General features: G+C 37.6%; 1 protein-coding gene across 9 annotated transcripts in view; it reads left to right on the top strand.

Moving 5' to 3' along the window:
- The first annotated feature begins 94 nt into the window (after positions 1-94).
- OVCH2 (ovochymase 2) overlaps positions 95-21,002 on the top strand; it is a 41,683-nt gene continuing 20,775 nt past the window's right edge. For 3 of the 9 annotated variants that reach the window (XM_083836697.1, XM_083836696.1, XM_083836703.1), the window contains exon 1: positions 95-18,966. In XM_083836697.1, the coding sequence (XP_083692823.1) occupies positions 18,898-18,966 (69 nt within the window). In that variant the 5' untranslated portion in view covers positions 95-18,897. Of the gene's footprint in view, positions 20,774-21,002 lie in introns of all 9 variants that reach the window. The other 6 variants (XM_083836702.1, XM_083836695.1, XM_083836698.1 and 3 more) reach the window with 6 other exon arrangements.

Here is a 21,002-nt window from a genome sequence, read left to right as displayed (position 1 = left end):
AAATAACTGAAATGTATAAATTCTGTCTTAATATACATATATATGAACATGTTCTTTCCCTTACAAGAGACTTGGAAAATGAAGTTAATGGCTAAAATTGCATTTAAAACTCAAAAAAGCAATCCAACAACACCTCCTTTCTCTCCCAGCATCCCCCCCAAATCAACCCAAAAATAATCAAAAGATAAAAAATTAAATCTTCATGAAGTGATAACGAAACACATGGTGCATGGTCATGGAAACTTCTTGAACTTCAGGTAGTTTTCTCCTTACTATTACTGTCATCTCACTTGTAGTATCAATTTCGATTTTGCTTAAATAGGTAGGTGCTTTTTCACATAAGTTAGAAGAGAACTGTAGTTTAGCAGTAGCTTGTGGATTACCATTTCAACAACTGCAAGAAACCACAGCTGTTGTAGCATCTACATTTTGTGGTGAGGCAGAGGAAAGTACCATTGTTATTACCTAAATGCTGTGGCTTAGTCTGGCTTCTGTTTAAAATGTTATTTTCTCAGAATCCTCAGACTTAATGGATAACAACCTTAAGGTGCTGTCCCTCATGTTTTGTGCTGTTAAACATTTTGCCCTTTCTGTGTAGTACAGTATTACATAATGTATTTTCAAAAATGATGTACAGGCTGATAGTGGTAACTTGAATCTGAGAAGTATTCTGTACAGTGTTGGGAAGCATAACTCTTCATAATACTTTTTTTTTTTACATATTTCACAATCTGATGAGCAGACAAAAAGAAGGGAAACAGTAACCAGAGAAGGGCTACTCAGGAAAAATGTGGGTTGCATTAAAATGTGTTTTGCTGTTTGTCCAACTCTGTGCTGACATATGAGATTTGTTTGGAGGCATTCATTGTGTATTTGAATAAATCCATAGAAATTTTAAAACAGCTCTAAAGGAGCTAATATGAGTTGTCTACCCCAATTTTTAATATATACTATAACTGTAAACTTAAACACTAAAGTCAGCAGGTCTCACTCTTTAAATTCTAGGTTTTCTTGCTTTCTTTTTCTAGAGCTTCTTCAGACACCTTTGTCTTCCTTTCTGTCTGGAGATGATTGCAAGTTAAAGGCGACTTAACCAAACTGAGCTACTTCTGTCATCTTGACATAAACTTAACCCTGTGCTGCTTTTTAGATATTTGTTGTCTTCTCTAATGCTATCCTGGAGCTTCAGTGCATAGTTGATACATACTTTGGCTTTCTTTGCTTTGCAACCACTATGACTCACTGGTAATTATACAATTGGCTTTTCTGGAATATTGAGCAGTGACAGCTTTGAATGGCTTTTCTGTATGTGTGTGCTCTTAATTCAGCTATATTCATTAATCGCAAGTGTATTGATTATTACCAGAAGCCTTTAATTTCAATCTAATTGGTTTTTATTTTTTTCAGGGTGGTAATTCTGTAGTTACAATCACTTCCAAAAAAAAAAAATCCTGGTGTAGAAGCAAGACCTATTAATTGTTTTTTATGGACACAAGGAAAATTAAAGCATAAACTTTTATCCTGAATCATTATCAACTTCCCATAAGGTTCTTTGAGGAAGTGAAAAGTTAAAAACCACTGTTTGATTAACCTTTTCTGGATGTAGGAAAAGGATTAAATCTTCAATTGCTCTTGGCTCATAAGGTATGGCATACAAAGGACATACGGGACAGTTCTATCTGTACTGTAGAAACAGCAGTTCAGCCTCCTACCAGAAGGGTCAGAAAGTAGTTGTGCTCTTGCTTTTGTTGACAAAAGTCTGATTTACTAATTGCACTTCAGTGCAAATTATTTAATGCTTAGCCACTATAAGTAGCATGTTACCCTTAATTCAGATTCAAGACAGTGTCATGTACCTGAAAATTTTTATCCTTATGAAGTTCCATATTTCATCTGTTCCTTCATTTCTGATGAAATTATCTCAGAACTGGATGTCTAGAGACACAAATAGTTACTGTTTTAGACACACAACTAAGGTGGAATTCAAGAATCTGAAGTTAGGAGGCATGATTTCCTCTATTATAGGTATTTTCTTAGATTCAGAATCATAAGGCAAATGTTTAAAATAAACAGGGTCTCCTCAAAAGCAGTCATACTGCAGGGTGGAGAGAAATATATCCTTTGGAAGTGGAAGGAAATAGTATTAAGGCTGTTCCCATCATTCAACTGTCAGTATTTGTTCTCATTTTAATAGGTATGTGGCATTGTGGCTGTATTGACACTGTTGTTACGTGGATCATAATTTGCATTGTATATAAAGCTTCTTGTCCAAGAAGATAAATCAGAGAGCAGAAGTTAACTCTTAGTCTGAGTAAGTCTGTCATCTGGTAGGTTCTCACTTAATATACTCTCCTAGGACAGTAGTCATCCCAAGTTAAGGGACAGCAGCTAAGGATATTTCTGTTTACAATATTGCTTACAGTACATGGAAGCCTGCAGAGTCTGTGGAAGCTGAGATCTTCTTTGCAATTTATGGCATAGAAATTTTCTTGCAAGTTTATTTACATGACATAAAAGGCAGCAGTGTGTTCCTCAAACACACATTAACCAGTCCTATGCAATATCTTTTCAAATGGGCTTTAAAAAATGTCATGTACTTCAAGGAGCTAACTAATCTTGAACAAATTGCGTAGGCTAGAACAAGACATCTTGGTATCTACTGTAAGTCCTTAGCAGGGAGAATGGACACTTCCAGATCCATTTGCTGTACTGGACACTTCCTTGCTTTATGTTCTTTCAAGAACATCTTGTTCAACACACTTAATTTTTAAATTGTAAATTAATAGGTAAGTATAATTATTCAGTTGTTAGTCTAGCTTTTTTTGCCTGTATCTTTCAAATCCATCTTACCTTTTCAGTTTCACACAGGCCCTCCCAATTTTCATCAGAGATGCTTTTTGTTGCATAAAGCACACAACACATACTTTCAGAGTTTTGTGCATAGTAACTAGGAAAAGGATTCAAGCCTAATATAGGCCAGAACAGCACAATCCTCCTGAATCTGATGAGCCTTCACAGAGTAAACTGTGAATCAACAAAATGCTATTCTGACTGTTAATGTGATGTTTTCCAAAACTGCAAGTAAAAGACCTAATCTGATGTTGAAGGACTCATAAAATCATTTCCCACTACATTGTTTGTTGTCAGAGCACTTGTCTGTAATCAACTATTTAACAGTAGATAACTTAGGACTCACAATCATCACTTGTCTCTATATCATACTGTATGAATGACAATCCCATAGGTTGCTTCTGTGTTTGGATTTTTACTCTCCCATTTCTGAGGGGGTGGTTTTTTTGGCTTCTTTGGTTCCTTCCCCCACTCAAGTTCTACCATTGGTTCCTATGCTCTTGCCACCCACTCAGTTGAGTGACCCTAGCCATAGTGCTAGGCCTATTGAGATTAAAAAATTGTATGCTTTTGATTGTAAACGCTTCATTAATTCCAGGCACTGAACACATGGGGAAATTGGCTGGTTTGTTTCTTTAAGAAAATATTAAATTCTGACTCTTGGAAACAAATGAAAGACTTCTAGTTCCTCTGATAACAAATATCAGTTTAAATTATATGCTTGTATGGTCACTTAGCAGAGCAGATCCCTCTACTTTTCTATCCATGTGTGTGGTTTTAAGCTACAACTAATCTTTCCTTATCAGTGACACCTGTGTTTTTCCTCTGTTAAATATTTGATTTGGAAAGAAAAACATGCAATGTAACTTCCACTCCCTGACTCCAATATAAAACCAAGCCTATTCATTTTTAATAGGAATGTGCTGCTCTTAGGCTAGTAAGTCAGTTTCTGGATGAATTAGTTACTTCAGTGCTGTTTTGTGCCATGTAGTTTCTGCATTTCAGAACCAATAGGTGCTTAGCATCTATATATGCACATTCAAAGAGTATTCCATGAAGGCTTTCTTTATAAAAACTTTTGGTTAGACTTTCTTTATTAAAACGTTTGGTTAGAGAGAGGCAAAGAACACTTGACTTTTACAAATGCTAAGTGATACCACTTTTAGATCAGTCTCCATTATTAGAATGGAGAGAGAGTTAAACCATTAGTAGGAAATACTAACTAGCTATATCTAAACTATTTTTAGCTTGTTAACCCAACTTCATAGAAGAGAAATACTGGAAAAATTCAGAGCTGCAGAACATGGAAGCAGTTGGTGCTTTTCTCTTTAAACATGGTGCCAATACCTATCATAACTTTCTTTTCAACTAGAACTTTACTGTTACTTTGTTAGTTTTTTTCCTTACAAACCCAACAACAGAAAGTAAGTATTGGGGGTTGGGGTAGAAATCAGTCCTTGACACTTTTTTTCTTCTAGAATTAAGTGTAATCTTCTCATCTTAATCGTTCTGTTGTAGACTCAGATTTTGTGCTTCTTGTTTTTCTTTTGTGGAAATATCAGAAGTTATTACCCTGTGTGCCAGCAGTGATCACTTTAGCTGGCATATTAAGCTGAATGGGGAATCTGAAACAGATGCTCCCTTCACTCATGGTAGCTTCACAGGTGCTTGGCATCCAGATTTAGTAATTAACCTTTCTATGTCTTACATCTGTTAGAGTAAACTGGATATGAAGCTGGATATGCAATGTCATGGTAAGATAGCTTGCCTGAAAAGGCCATCTCTTTCAATCACCTGTGGTGGGGAGAGCAGGAAAAAAACAACACACCTAGAATAGCCATGCAAAGTGGAAAGCCAGTGTCACTCACTGTATAATTAAAGTAATACCCTTTCTAACTCCTGAGGTGGTGTTACCACCTGTGAATGTTTTTGCATTTGAATGTTTTGCTCCAAGACCTGTTAAAACATAAGTGAGGATGATGACTTGTGTCTTGATTATAATATTTAAAGCATGAAATCTCTTTCAGGACATCTATTTATTAATTCTTCTTCCCACCAATGAAAGCATTGGATGGCTCCTATGTTATGACAGATTGTCTGAGAAACCCAGGTGGGAGAGTTTAGAACAGGTACTTAGCATCTGTTTTTGTAAAAAGACACAGGCATTGCATGTAATTAAATGCCTGGGGCTCTGATATGGAACAAGAAGCCCACCTGGGTCTCCAGTCCTGGTGAAAGAGTGGGCTGCCACTACTTTCAACTGAAAGTGTCTGTTGTTAGTTTTTCTGCACGGTTTGCTTCCCATTCCTTTCATTCTGTGATCTTCAAGGTTGTTTGCTGCTGCATCTTCTCACTTTTAGAAGCTTTTGCTTACTGTCTCCATCAGCAGTTTCATAAGGTTCCATAGGAAGTTGGTCTGGAGATGGACACAGGCTTTCAGGTAAGGCAGAAGCACAAATGAGTGTTGTTTCTCTACAAGGGGAGAACAGAAAAAGGCTGAGATGTTCTTCCGAATAGCAGCTTGATTGAACTGACCAACTGTGAACTCCTTTCTGATCTGCCTCTTTATCTTTTCCACATAATGGACATGCCCCTCCATACTGGCATGTAAATAGTTGCTTCCAGAATGACTGTTTGCTTCTTCCACTTTGCTGCATTTAATTAAAGCATTTGTCCTCAAATGCAGGCCTTTTGGCAAGTGTAGCTCTTTTGATATGACAGCAATTTTTTCTGTTGGAATTTATATTGTGTTAGCTGGCATTCAAATTTTTTTAATGGATTTTGGGTTTTGTAGAGCTCAACTGTCCTAATAAATAGACTGCAAATGACTTCCTTTAAGTAGTCCTTTATCAGTTCAGTGCTTCAACGTCCTTAGTTTGACTGGCTGTGGAGATGTAGTTCACCAGAAAAATACTGATGTGATTTCTTGTGCACAGTCAGCTGTCTGTAAGGTAAAACATTTTTTTAATGTGAAATGTTGTATACTGAAAAATGACTTTTTGACTTTTTGTCCAGATGTGTAATGTGCTATTTCTTAATTGTTAGGTTTTATGTGAATAACTATACATGCAGTACATATAGTTTCTGTTGTCAAGCCTTCTGGATTATTGCTCTTCTATTTACACTCCCTGGAAATAGTCTTTGGCAGAACTTGATTTAGAGCAGATTTGAGTTGTCTTGTTTCTTTGAAGTATTACTCACCTGTGTTAATTACAATGCAAAAACTAATACTAATTTACATGCATAGTATAGTAACTTAAGAAATTCACAAAAGGTGAAATGTGTGCACATCTCATCTCAATATTCATGCATATGCATATAAAGAACAACATATATATGGCCAGTTTTTCTCTGCTCTGTTTTTATTCAGGGCTTCTGTTTTGCTGTTCTATCAGGGACTATTTTTGGAAATAAGGGAGGAAACAAACATTGTTTTCAAAACCTAGCTGCTTTACTAGAAGGCTAATTACACAATGCCTGTGGTAACTTGTGTGAACTATTGGATACCTGGCTTGTATCAAAACTGCACTAGTCTGGTGTCCTTTCTCTGTATGAAGGAGCACCCTCTGGTCTGAGGAGAAAACATGAAGTTGGCCTGGGCACAGCATTACTTGAAACTTCTGGGCTACTGACTTGATGCTGTGATGCAGAATTAAATATTCTTAAGCATGTGTCTGCCAGTAATCTTCTACAGAAGGCCTTTGAAGCATACACAATTAATAGATGTTAAAATGTTAATAGATTTGTTAATAGAACTGAAGTGAGGGAAGCGCAGATTGTCACCTGGTATCTCCAGTATGTTGATGTAAAGCAAAGCAGGGGAAAGAAGCCTTTTACCCTTATTGCAGAAATTACTTCTCAAGACTACTACTCTAAAGCCTTCTGCCCTGCTACTTTTTGAAAGTAAGAAGCACAGGAGCTTAAAAGAAAAAATTGGGAAGTGTTAGAAAAAGTGTTATTTTATACAACTGGTTTAATAAAACTTGTATAGCATGTGGTAATATCTTCACTTGTCCAAAGGAGAAGTGGAAAATGCAAGTTAAAATGGAAGCTGGATGATGAATCAGCTCTTAAATATTCCTACTGTTGTTCTTTCAGGGTGGACAATATGAGATTTGTTTTGAGAGTAAATACTCTTACTAAGTTATTTCGAACACTGATTTTACCCATGCAGGAACTGATCATAGTTCATTAATAAAATTGCTGTTGGATGACTTTTCTTGGGCTTTTTAATTCTGTTCTGCCAAAATATTTTTTGGAAAATAAAACTTTAAAAGGCTGTAGTTGAAATTTGGATTGTACAGTAGGTTTTGATCAACAGACTTCTGGGCTCTGGCTGGGATTGCTTGGAGCTAAAGTAACCTGAAGAGATGTGGTGTTAACTGGTATGCTCTGCTTAGATTTAACTGCTGAATCAGTTTGGACTGTGTGCATTAATAAGCACACCAGAAGAGCAATGTTCAGTGTTCTAAGGAAGCAACATAATAATTGTCTTTATGAACTCACACTGTAATATCACAGTAGATTTTCTGACATCCCTGTTCTTTCACCTTTTTTTCCTTTAGAATAAAAGAATGACTATGAAGATTAGTTGTTGGAAACTGTAAGAAACAGATCCCAGATCTCTTACTTGGCAGTTAACTTCTTTAGGAGGGAGTCTTGCTTCAAAAGACTGTAAGTGATGCATGTCTGCCCTTATAGGGTTTTTAAAAGTACTGCAATAAGTCATCTATACAGTCAGTATTTTTCAAATAAATTGAAGTTTAGCACTGTATGGACAATACCTGCTGCATTGTGATTTTGGCAGAAAGCTCTAGCTTTAATTCAATTAAACAACGTCCATGTCATTAGTGACTAAAATACTAGCCCAAACTTAAGTATTTCCAAATAAAAATCATCCTCTAAAATATGACTTCCTTATTTTTGTCTGAACTCTAAGCATGTGTATACATATATGAATGGCTTTTCAGTGTTGATCTCTAGCAAAGTCTTAAATGTTTGCAGTGCAAGGTGTATGAGAGGGTTTTCACTGCTTTACAGAACTAAGAGGTTTATCATCATAGGTATATTAAGTGTAGTATGCAGTTCAGACCAGTATCATTGTATTTTTATGATGCATTATTAGCTATTGCATATAGAGACTGATGCATGTAATGTTGATAAGTTCTGCTCCAAGACAATTGAATTTTGAATAAGAAAGTATTAGAGCCTGGAAATATTAAAAGCTGCAAGTAATAAGAACTACTTTTTTTGACTGCAGTAAGATATGTAGGCCCTAGTTTATTTACCATTGGGTTTGAATGTTTGATGAATAGTAAGTAAACCTGTATGGAGTCTATCAGAATTTTAAAAACACTTGCTACGTGCTTAAGCAGGTAGCAATAAATGGAAAGGTGAGAGAAGAGTAGCAAGTTCAGCTGCAATCCATGAAAGACACTTTCCTGCTGCCAGTTAATGAAAACAACCTGGGAGCTTGTAACTGCACATGCACACCTTGTGTGTGTCTATCGTGTTAGTTTTATTTTTTCCTACAGCTCTGTAGAAGCTGTATTCTAGGATTAATTTTTAGAGCAATTTAAATATACATCTAAGCAGAAGCTGAGTGAAAGTGCTGATACAACAATAATGATATTGCAAATGCTGTTGCTTCAGTGAGTTTGTGGACTGGCAATTCCTTTGTATTGAGACAGCATGCTAAAGGAGAAGGTTTTAAAACAGGGATCATACAATGGACTGTTGTTGCACTGCAAACTGTTAGGTAAGCAGTGATAAATAGACTGAGTGCATGTCAACGGCAATTACTGTGTGCTCTGTTTTGAAAATGTGTGTTCTGACAAATATCAGCCACTGCAGTAGTAATGCAGTATTAAGACTGTTGTCTGACTTGCTTGGTGTAACAGAATTCCCTGGTGTTGGATACCTTGAGACAGGTATTTAATTTTTTGTTTCATATACCTGTTCATCTCTTGTTACATGGTAATACTTACACTCTTAACAGCTGGCATGGCTGTGAATGTCCTGCTTTGCAGAGGTGAGAAATTCAGATGTCTGGCTCCAAGTTGCTTATATTTTTGCGAGGTTGCTCCAAGCCTCTGTTGTTACAAAACTGTTTCTATAGTAAACTCCAGGTCTGCTGCCTGCCTTCAGGGTGGAACTTGACCAGGCCTGATTTTGCTGCCACTGATCTCAACTGCGGGATCATGAACCAAAAGAGGGAGTACGGTCTTCTGAGAGGTTTGAAACAGATTTTGCATCATGGATACTTTACATGGCAAAGCCAACTCTCTTCAAGTTTTTGTGCGCATGCACATGCGCACTCTAAACTTCTTTTTGGGGAAGAGGATTGTTCTGATTAAAGGTAACTTTCCCAATAGAGGAGGGAGGAAAAATGACCAAGCAGGCAAACAACACAGCTCAAATGCTGTTTGAGGCTGATGGCTGATTAAAGCCACAATGCAGCAGATGACTTTGCCTAGCAAACATTGAGTCCACAAGTATCTTCTGTGACTCAAGGAATCATAAGCTACTACAGAGAACTTCATGTTAGTGAAGGCTGCAGTGCTTGCTGGGAGTTTGTGTACACAAAGTATTCCAGCTGTGACAAAATGGAGCTTTCTGTGGGCTTGATTGTTCTGATAGGAAGTCAAGATAGTTAGCCTCTGAGCTTGGAGAGTTTCAGATATTGACACTTCTGGGTGATCAAATGGTCAATGTGTATAAAATGATGTGCAACATAAGAGTGATGTTACAGTGTTTCTGAATTGATGTTTTTTTCTTCTCTCTGATTCTAAGTTAATTTAGCCATTGTGCTCTTCTAACCTTTGCAGTGGCCACTCATGCAAAGTTAATTCTGAGAGATGAAATTCTGGCTGTATTTAAATATATCCTTTAATAATAGGGCTTTGTACAGGAAACTGGATATTTCAACATGAGTATGTGAGGAATGAATGAGGGTAACTTAAAAAAAAAAATCTCAATTTTAAGAAGTCTTTAAGCTGAAGTGTTTCTAGATCCTGTTCTCAATGTTTTTCCACATCTGTGAAGTTTAAGCAGTTGTTTTGTGCCTTTCAAGCTTATTTTTTTCTAGGAAGCAGAAGAATCTAGGCTAAACACAGCTCACAATTGAAGGTCTGTGAAAGGACAGAAAACTGGAATGTAACTGGAAGTTTCTTGTTCTCAGTGTTAAAGCCTGTCCTATGGACTGGATGTGTGGCACAGCAGTGTCAAACACACTGATTTATCTTGGGTTTAGAAATGACTTGGTGAACACATCTGTTAAGTAACCAGTAGTTTCTTGCATGATTCTTTACTGCCTGTAACAATGAAGATGCTGGACACTAGTTGAATTATTCTCTTCATGGTCTTAAATCTGGAATCCTTCTGGCAAAGTGAGATGAGGGGCTGAAACTACAGAAACCTTTTGGTTTGCTGTCTTGCACATGGCAACAGTTCAGGACTCCAAAGAATATATTAGGTGCATGGAAGAACTCTAAAATAGTCAAAACAGCGTGGGAAGAAAATGGCTCTGTTTGTTTTGGTGGAGAAAAGCATGCAAAATCTGCTAACCTGATGGGGTTGCCTATTTGTAATATCTACTTGAATGTCAATGGCAGTGACTCCATTAGCTGTCTTCTGATGTTTAGCCCACAGCCCTGGTACATCACCTGTTTTCAACTCCATATGATTTCAGTGTCAGGAAACTTTTTTTGCTTACTCTGGAGCTTAAGATGTGCCTCACTGAAATTTGCTATACTTAGGTTACAGGTTTATCTAGCCTATCCCATTTCTGTTCATCCATTCACATATGTACACACACAGTTGGAGTGATATATATACATATATATATACATTCTTTGTTGAATGAGAAAATAACAAAAGCTATAGCTTACCTCTGACCTCTGTTCTGAAGAAGGCAGAAAGTTCCTGAATCATGAATTAGTGATCTAACCCTATGCATATTGCATTAGGGCAAGGAACAGTGCAGCAAGTGATGTACTGTAATTCAATGTAACCTAGCACGTAGTGGCACAAAACTACAGTATTCTGCAGTATTTGTGAGCTGCAGTGTTCTGTGGGCTTGACATGGCACTTTCCTACATGAAAAGGGTTGCATTATGTACAAAGTTGTAAAAGAAACATTGCCACTCAGTGTTCTTCAGCTGTTTATCTGTAGGGAGTTAGTGTTTGATGTCTAGTTTTTTTGTAGAATTGGCCAGAGATTTTGCATGATCAGCATGGTGCTGCTCACAAATGTGTGGCAGACCCCTATGGCAATGAAGTGTAAGTCAAGCATGTACAGAATTTGTGGGTGTTTTTGTTCTATCGCCTCTCCTCTTCTTCCTTAAGATCAACTTAAGAATAAAAGTTGCTTATTCTAACTGAAAACTGCTTCTGTATTGGTTGAATTCACATCGTTTTGAGCTTGTAATAAATGTACGAACTGGTCTCCTACTGCCACATAGCATTATTCCAGAAATATTGTAAGTTGAAGACAGAATTGACATTAAACCTTACGTGGCCTATATTTCAGTTGTTCTGTGTAGAAAGAATTTTGCTGCTTAAACTATTGCTGATTGTGTGGAATATCACGTCTGCTGATTAAAGGCAAATGCCACTTTGAACATAATGTGGTTTTTGTAGTGTTGTGATGTTCATTAAAGGCCTTCAGTTTTTGACTGTAGTGCTTTAACAGAATCGACCAGTGATATGGTTCAGTTTTTGTCATACTAAGGTCTCATATCACCACTGGAACTCCTTTAAAGGAACTCCTTTAAAGTTAACTTTCTTAAGCTATTAAGAATCTCCTATGATCATCTTGTTGCCATGTGCTGCTTGGAGCTTGTTCTGGCCTGTCATTGCAGATATGATGGCAGTAATTTAAACCCTCAAACTCTGGCATCTGTCAAATCTTGCTGAGACAGCTGAAATTCACCCCCTCCAAAGCGGGGTGGAGATGGAATGGCTGTACATCCATGTCATCTCTTCACAGCATGCATGATCACACTTCTGGTGTACAAAACATTTTAGTAGCTGCAGTATTTAACTCTTTCATATTGCACCCAGAGTATTTGATGGAAGCTCTCTGTATTTACTGGCTGTTCAGCAGCCTCAGCGTACTCAAATGCTTCTTCTAGTGTTCCCTAAGCTCCTCTTTCCAAAGAAAGACCACTGTTTGTCTTGAATTCATTAGGACATTTATTAAAACACTTACCCAGTGTGTAACAGACCTGAAGTCTCAGCTCTGCCTGTTTTTAAAAGCAGGGACATGGACTTCATCCCAGATACCAGTTCTTGCTCCTGGTTCTTCTTGCCTCATCTCTCCACAATTCTTTTTGCAAAGACCTCAGTTGTTGTTTACATATCCAAAACACTTAAACCACTTAATATCTTGTAAGACAGACTTCTAATTTCCTTTTTTGTACTCATAGCTACATCTACTGCTGCAGAGACAGGGAATCTGTCTCCTTGGCTTTATTAGAAGGGTTTTGTACTTCCCCTCTTTAATCCTCCTGTGTGGTATGTACTGCAGCACAGCATGCGCAGCATGTTTCACTAAAAGGGAGAAGTAGTAGTTCCATTGCTGGTTGATAATACTTAAGTAGTGAGTGCCCTGTGGCAGAAAATACTGCAGGTGGTTGTAGTGGTAGAAGCAGCTTGCTGCTTCTTTGCTTCTTGGCGGCAGAGGGCTAGTTACAGAAGTGGGAAAGTAAGCATGTTAATCCAGTTAGGAAACTTCAAGCTAGCTAAAACTTAAACAATTCCAGGAAACTTAGCCAATGCTGTATCAGTGCATATCCACATGCTAGGATTATCAACATGCTAGGATGAATCCTGCTTAGACTTGTCAAGGGGAGAAATGATTCAGAAATGACTGTCACTTGCAGTCAGCAAGGGTAAGATACAAAACTGGCAAAGCCATACAAAAATCATGTAGGAAGAGCTGTGTTGATTGTGTCACTGTTATTTGTAGTAATTTTCCTTTTGATTAGATAGCATTTTAGGCTTCTTGGTTTTCTTTAAATTCTCTCTGCTGTCATGGAAACAGTTTAGAACTGACTCTTTGAAAGTCTGTTAGGATTATGAACAAGACTTCTGATCAGTCTGACATGACTTTAGATCTGACATGACTTTAGATATTTCACTGGATTTAAATGAGGTTGGTCTTGCACAACCAATAGCAGTACAGGAGGGAAACAACTTTTCTATGGATACTTTCATAGCTGCATGCTTGCAGCAACTATCAGGCTGTCACACGTAGCTCAACTACACCTGTGACAGAAATGGTGTTGCTCTGCCACCTTATGGCAGAGCTGAAGCCAGAACATACCACTTCCTACTTCAGTTTCAATGGAGACTACTGTGTATGTATTAATGTGTAGAAGCTAGAGCAATAAATGAGTGCAGATGCTTCTGAAAGGGGCTGTGTTTAAATTATAAATAAACAATTTTATATTTTGTCTTATCATTGTTCTTATTAACTTTTCACATCTCTACTAAATTGCCTGTTCTGTGGGCTTGGGCTGACCTTCCTTGTACTTCCTGTATTCCTGTGTTACTGTGACAGTGTGAGATAAAAACAGAACTGTCTACTGGCTCTGTTAAAGATTTCTTCTCTGGCTTTTCTGTCTCTATTTCCCTATTTAAATGCAGGAACTGCAGTTTCTGCCATCTTTCACCAAAAAAACCCACACCCTACTGCACGCGCCCCCCCCCCCCCCCCCAAAAAAAAAACAGCAACAAATAAAACAACCATCCTCCTCTGATTTCAGTCTGAGAATTACCCCTAAAATTTTAAAATCTGCCTTTCTAGTTTTGGCACAAAAGGTTTTCTGGGCGTGCTTCTTCTGCCTTTCTCTTCTTCCTGGACCTCTTGGTCTAAACCAGTAGCTGCAGGCTGTTACCCTGCTCTCTGCTTCTTCCTGTGCTGACTGCATTGCATACTGGGTCCTGAAAATAAGCTATTAAGCCACAGAGACCAAGCATGGTCAAGAGCACATAGAGCATGGTTATGTGCTACTTTTCTGCAATAGTGGAAGCTGTCTCATCGACTGCTCAGGAGCAAATACATGGATTACTTTAGGATTTCTTGCTCCTGGAATTTTAAGCTACTTTGACAAATCTTTCATCTCTAATACCATACCATTTGGACTTTGTTTCACCTCTGCACTGGTAAAGCAGTGATACCCTTTCTGAAATCAGCTGCACAATGATACTGAGTTTTAGACTTAGTATGTTGGACTTAATGGAAACATGGAATGTGGTCCTTTTATGTCCTCGTGTTGATGTGATGTGAAGTACAGACATCACACTGGCAGCATATCCACACTAATGTGCTACACATTTATCTTTAGTATGCTTCTGAAAGAATATGCAAGAATTTATCTAATTACTGTTTGACTGAGATGGAGCAGTCGTGTATTTTGAGCATATTTCTTAGCACTGTAGTGCTGTAACTCCTTTTCCCAAGTGTTAAAATCAGACTTTAGAATGTGTGTTCACTATGTTCTCTGAAAATTAAGTTATTTGTTGGCTTTATTTTGGATGATGTGTCCGTCATGCATCAATTTAATCAGAGATGTGCAATTTAATGAGAGATGTTCTCCTTCTAGGCCTTGTTCTGTTTTATGTGTGCAAAACTTCAGACTGAGACAGCTGGTGGGAATGGAGGGCCTGTTTCTTCAGTGTCAACCATTTATCTCTTGTAGTTGAGATGCCTGCTGAGTGGGGAGATGCCCCGTGCCCTTTGTGCTCATAACAACTGTGGTACAAGGCCTTGTGAGCTCAGGTTCGTTGCGTTTCAGGCTTTGTTCTTCTGGATGTGAGAGGGTGCTAAGTGTAAGTTCTAGATGCCTGCAGAGGAGGAAGAAACAAACCAACCAACCAAAAAAAAAAAAAAAACAGTAAAAACTAGTATGTTAGCTCAGCATATGGTAGTACAGTTGCATGAAACTAATGCTTTAGTGTTCCTACATTTGTTTTAGGTTTACACTGAGGAGCTTCCACTGTTCTTGGACTATGTATTTCATTAGTAACAATACTTTCCTGAGGGGATGCTATATGTCTGGGAGGTAAGCAACGAGGGTACTTCTGACTAGCACTGATTTCCTTAGTACATACGGCAGTCTTTCCTTAGCTAAAAAAGGGTAGTATTGATCTTCTCTTATGAAGCATTTTGAGATACTCTGACCAAATACTTAAGCTAAGCCAAATTTTGTTCCCTTTCTTCATTTGTCCTTTACCAATTAATCAGTTATGCCCTAGGTCTAAGGCTGGACTTTATCCAAGGAAAGCTTTGGCCTCTTTCTTAACATGTCATGCTTTTTATAGTCTGCAGTATTTTTGCATTTGTTGACATTGTTCATCTTGGTTGGTTTTGATCTTGTTTACTCTGAAGGATAAAATCATCATCAGTTAGAAGGCTTAGCTACAGAGGGAAAATGTATTTCACAGCATTATCCATTACAGATACAAGTAACTGAGTGTACATCTACGATACTCATATACTGCTGAGTTCTGAGAGCACGAATAACAGAGCTACTGTGAAAAATGGGAAAATGCTAGCAGGTGTTGTTTCTTTTGGTTTCCAGTCACTTTTGGCTAGTATAGCAACTATTCCGCTTTGCTTTGCATAATGGAAAAAAGCTTAATGCATTTTCTTTTGAAGTTGCACTTTTTCTTTGCACAGGAAACACAAATAGATTTTGATGCACATCCAGAAGTTTGAAATAAAGACTAAATGTTCCGGAGAAATAAAGTTTTGGGTCACTTCTTCTGTGGGTTTTTATTCTACCAAGTACTCTTTTGAACATTCTTGCTATTGTGAGCTTTGTTTTGTGCCTTGACAGGTCAACTTAAGAATTTAGAAGGGTGTAGCAAGTTAAAGTAAAGACACTATCAAAAGCCAACCTTTCTTGTTTTACTGCTCCCTCTGAGTCCTTGCCTTAGTTAATTAGAAGCAATAAAACATAACTAAATGTCTCTCTGTGAGGCAAGAACACTGGCCCTTTCAGTTGTGCTTAAGGCTGTAATGGGAGCTCAGTGGTAGCGGGGGAGGAAATGATGAACACAAAGTCTTAGAAAGAAGTCTTAGAAAGTAGTCTGTATCTAAGGGAATTTGATATATTGGGCTGACTAATACTTGGGAGGATGAGGAGTGGGTGTAAGCTGTGCAGGGGTGGTAGCAACTATACTGTTGGAGCTATGGAGATACAGGGTGACCGTGCCCTTTAACTTTTGTTATGCTGCTAAAAATGTATTAGGATGCTTTGTCCTTTCAGGGATCTTCATGCTCTAAGAAAAAGAACTTTTTAGTTCCCAGAGTGTGGTAGTTGAGAGTTAAATATTGCAGAATGTTCAGCTTAGATGTATTTGCTAACCAGAACCAGACAGGAGGTCGTGGCAAAGCTTAGAACAGAACTGAAAACTCTTAAGTCTGGTTTTAGGACAATATCATGTCTAAAGTCCAGTCTGGCTTCAGTTTCATGGTTGGTTTAGGTATTCTTAATTATGGAGGTTGCAATCAAAAGTGGAGGTTGCAATCAAAAAGAATGAACTGATCTGTTTAATGCATGCATTCATTCCTCCTCTTTTGTGTTGGCACAAACATTCAATTTTTGAGTAACAGCTTTAATCAAGAAGCCAATCCAGCTATAAAATCAAATCCAGCTACATTAAAAAAAGAAGAGTATTCAGCTCTCCTCACAGCCTGACCAGAACTGGGGCTACCACAAGGGGAATAGTAGCAACAGGGGCTTTTTTTGGAGATTGGCACAGCTGTCTTTTTGGTAGCAGCCTGAACTTGGGTTGGTTTAAAGCAACTGTGAACCTACAAGCACAATGGAAACATACTTATCACTTGTGAAGAACTTGCCTTGTGTGTTTTTAACAGTTTGTCCTTCGTAGAGTAGCAGTCTATCATCAGCACTGTTTTTGTTAATAGATTCAGAATGGTCAGGATGGTCCTTGCTGAACACTTTTATCTCTGGCCATTTTTTATAAATATTTCTTTGCTTAATTTTCAGTCAAAATCTGGCTTCCTAAAAATGTTCTAACTGAAAAAACATGGGTATGAATCTTTCTGGAAAATGAGTTGATAGCATTATGAGCATTATTTAGCAAAATTTTAGTTTGTAGATCTTTTCAGCAATGTTTGCCAAGCTTAGCTATAATCATAAATCATAAAATAGCTGAACTAGGAGCTGCAGGATTGATGTGGGAGTGTTGAGGTGAAACTCTGTGGTTTGTAGTATGCAGGAGTTCAAACGAATTTATTGAATGATCTCTGCTGGTCTAAAAGTACACGAATCCCAGCCATGTAAATCCAAGCTGAAGGTATAATAACATGGCAGAGAAGCATGGTTCTGCTCTGAGATGAGACATAATTTGCAGAGGCAGAGGAGAAAAGATGTTTGTGAGTAGGTGAATTACTGAACGTTTTGACTCTAGGAATGGATGATTTCAAGGAGGGAACTCCTTCAGCTTTTCAATACATTGCTCTCTGAAGTAAGATGAAGGTTTTGTCTGAAAAAAGTGAACAAAAAGTTAACCATTCGTGTGTGGGTTTGTGTGTGGTTTGTTTTTATGAACGTTAAAAATGAAGTGACTGGTTTTGTGCTGGTTACATGCGGTGTCTTTTATATGCATCTAAATTACTTTTACTTTGGGAAAATGTTAGGCGATAATGGAATAATGAGAGTTAAACTTGATTTTGTTGTTACATCAGACTGAAGCATGATTTGAATCAAGTAATTGGAATTACAGTAGGCTAAAATTGCTGAAAAATGAGTTTGGAAAGTTGAGATACATTTATTTCCTATTGAACCTTAATTAAAATATTTGGTTCTGTTTTCAGTTAAGAACTACTGGATTCATAAATGTAATACACAAATTATAACATTTATGAAGTTTAATATTTAAACCATATCATTTACAAAATACAGAATTGTTAATTTTATCGAACAAGTTTTCCAGTTTTCAAGCAGTGACCTTGCAAACAGTTCACATGACCGGTGAGCCTTAAAAGCACAAGCCAGTGTTTTCAAAACAAAACAAATCTCCTATTTAAATATCTCTTTTCTAGTGATCTTCTAAGAGCTTAATTACTAACCAGCATTTTCTGCTTATGTTACCATCCTCATCCTCCATCCTTCACTCCTTATCTCTTCTTCTCTTAAACTTCACGTTGTCACTGTTATTTTCCACCTTTCCTCTTGGATGGATGGAACAACATGAAACAACTTTTCTAGTCAGAATAGAATAATTTCTGAGATTTATTTATGTATTTACATTTTTCGGTCTGGTCGTGTCAGTGGTCCACTGACCTTAACTGAACAGCAGCCTGCATTCCCTCCTACCAGCCCCAACCACCCCCCCAGACCAGAAGAACCGAGCAACCATTCTGGAAGGTTCTGATAATGAATGTTATCTATATTCTTTGCCTTCTTCCAGTCTTAAACTTATTTGTACTTTTTTTGTTTAATAACCTCATAGGAAGAAGTAGCTATATACATTTCTACAGCATTAAGCTGTATCCTACGGAGAATAAAATGTTTGTAAATCAAATGTACAGCAAAAGAAGAGACAGGGCAGACCGAATGTTATTGATTCGTGCTGTTATTCTGTGGCTAGGGACTGGATCTACCTGCTAAAATGGGGATCAAATCTAGATTTCAAGCACACAGTAATTTTGGAAAACAGGTGATTTAGTGGCTTTGACTGGTCTTACTATGAAGATACAGGATGCTAACGGGATACATAGCTAGCTCTGCACTGGGATTCGGAGCACATGCGTGGATGGAGATGAAGTCTGAGATCTGACCTTTGCCTTTCTTTCAGGAACGATGCTGGCGGCGCTGCCTGCCAAAGCCGCAAGTTTTAGGAGCAACAGCAGCTAGCCAGTGAGAAAAGTAGATAAAGTCATTGGTGCCTCTGTCTGTGCACACAGTATAAAGATAACGGCTTCAGAAGGAGAAAGATAAATCAGTAGTGAAAGAGGAAAACAAAGAATAGTTAGACGAGAAAGGCTGCACTCCTGTTTTGTCATCCCAGATGAAGGGCAGATTGTACAGAACATGCCATTCTGTGCTTTTTCTTTCTGACCTTTTTGGCTGCTGCACAGTAAGTGTTGCCTCACTGTCATAAATTTGAAATGAGCTGATTGTTTCTCTGTTTGCCAGTGGGCTGGATATTTCTATTTCTCATTGGTAATGTGACAGGTAATGTTTGCACAGTGTCACTTAAAAATGCTGAGATCGTTTCTTCTTTTTTTTATATCATCCTGTTGGATGGCATCATTCCAAGAGATGTCATTGTGGTGGATAACCAGAGAGCTCAAAAGTACACAGAACTGATTTTGGGGATTGGGACTTCTGTTTTGTCACAAAGGAATTAATGATAGAACGCAGCCTTCAAAGTTTTTGATTACAGCTCGTCCTGTCTGTTTGGAGCGATGTGGGTGATGCAGGTTTCAGAAGCTGCAGAATTAGGGATTGCTGCGTAACCAGTAGAAAAACTGCAATCTTAAGAAGTTCTGTATATTGATAACAGAAGAAGCAACAGTTTCCACGACAGGGTTTGTATTCAGTTGCTTGTTATGAAATTGCATAGTCAGGGTAAAGGCTTGTTTCTGTTTCCTCTGACCGGCAGAGGAGAAGAACAACAAAACCCTAGAACTGAATAAATACATAAATGATAGTTGGGATGTTTACTGGTGCAGGATTTGGGGGTAGGAGGCATTGTGAAATCCTTCGTCAAATAATAGAACACATTCAGTAGACTGGGGCTGAAGGGTTGGGTATAAGATAGTTTTCTTTGGGAGACAGAGCAGAGTCAAAAAACCTAAGTCTTCTCCATTGGGATGATAACCACAAAAAGAGAAGCTGTTTCATTACTGTTGCAAATTATTTTAAAAGCAGATATATTTTGCTTTTTCCTCTTGGCATCTTGAAATAATAGATTTTTTAATAGGTTATGTTTATGAAACTGTTCAAAATTGAAACTCGTATTAACATGCATGTATTGTTCACCTCGTATCTCTCTGTCTTCAAAGTTTAATGCATCTCCCATGTAAAAATTATGTTTCTTGTGGGATAGTTTAAGGTGGAAATATTGAATTATGTTTTACAAAGACAGGGAAAGCTGAGGATCTCAACCAGTTAAACCAAGGGAAAAAAAAAAAACAACTATCCTTTTCCCTGTCTTGTATAAATATTTATTTGTTTGAAGATATAAATATCCTTTTCCCTTTCTGGTACAAATGAAACTTATTGCTTCTGTCATCTAGAGTTAGTTCTGCTGATTCTCTCGATGTCTTTAATGTCTGTCTTGGTGCTTATATATTTCATATGGATTTATGATTGTTTGTATAATATTTTGATGGTAATTACCACTTCATTCAGTCATTTCTAAGGCAGTACCTGCTAAAACTGATGAGACACAAGTTTTAAGTGATGAATTCACAGGGTAATTTAACTTACGGTTTCTGTTTTGTGAAATCTCTTAATTTAGCTGCTAATGTGTTCTTTATTTAGGATTCAAATATTCTTCTAAGAGACTCATACTTAAATTGCTTTAAAAAAATGGAGCTTAGTCATCAAAGTGACTGGTGCTGCTGACTGCAGTAAAGCTGAAATATTTTTAAAAAGCTGAGCCCTGTCCTCCTTAATTGCTTTTAAAAATGGGATGTAAACGCCAGTCCTTTGGAAAAATGATGCTTTGACACAGGGAGCTATCTTTGTCTCATACAACACAGCATACTGTCAACAAAGTGATAATCTCTTGGTATGTTTCTGAGGTCTTTGAAACTGGCTAAATATAAAATATACAGGAAATACAAAGTATTGCCTGTTCAAGAGCTGTAGAAATTGTCAGCGCAAATAGCAACTGATATTTTATTCAGGTGTGTTCTGCGTGCAAATTAGCCTGGGTAAGTGTCAATAGAAGAGCGTGCAATGGTAACTTCTGGTTCTGTCATTTTGCTTGAAAAAAACAAGTTCTGGGGGGATTTCAGCTACTATTTTACAGCAAATACCAGTATTGAATTATAAAAGAATCATGCTCTGGTGAATTTGGAAAACTTATTTGTCCAGTTAAGTGCTCTATGTCTAGATTAATGAGTAACTTCTACTTCAATTAGTTGTTCTCCTGCGGTGTAA

This window comes from Anser anser, assembly GCF_964211835.1.
Source record: "Anser anser genome assembly, chromosome: 5".
Taxonomy (NCBI): Eukaryota; Metazoa; Chordata; class Aves; order Anseriformes; family Anatidae; genus Anser; species Anser anser.
The sequence above is the reverse complement of the archived record's forward strand: the minus strand, read 5'-3'. Positions and strand labels throughout refer to the sequence as shown.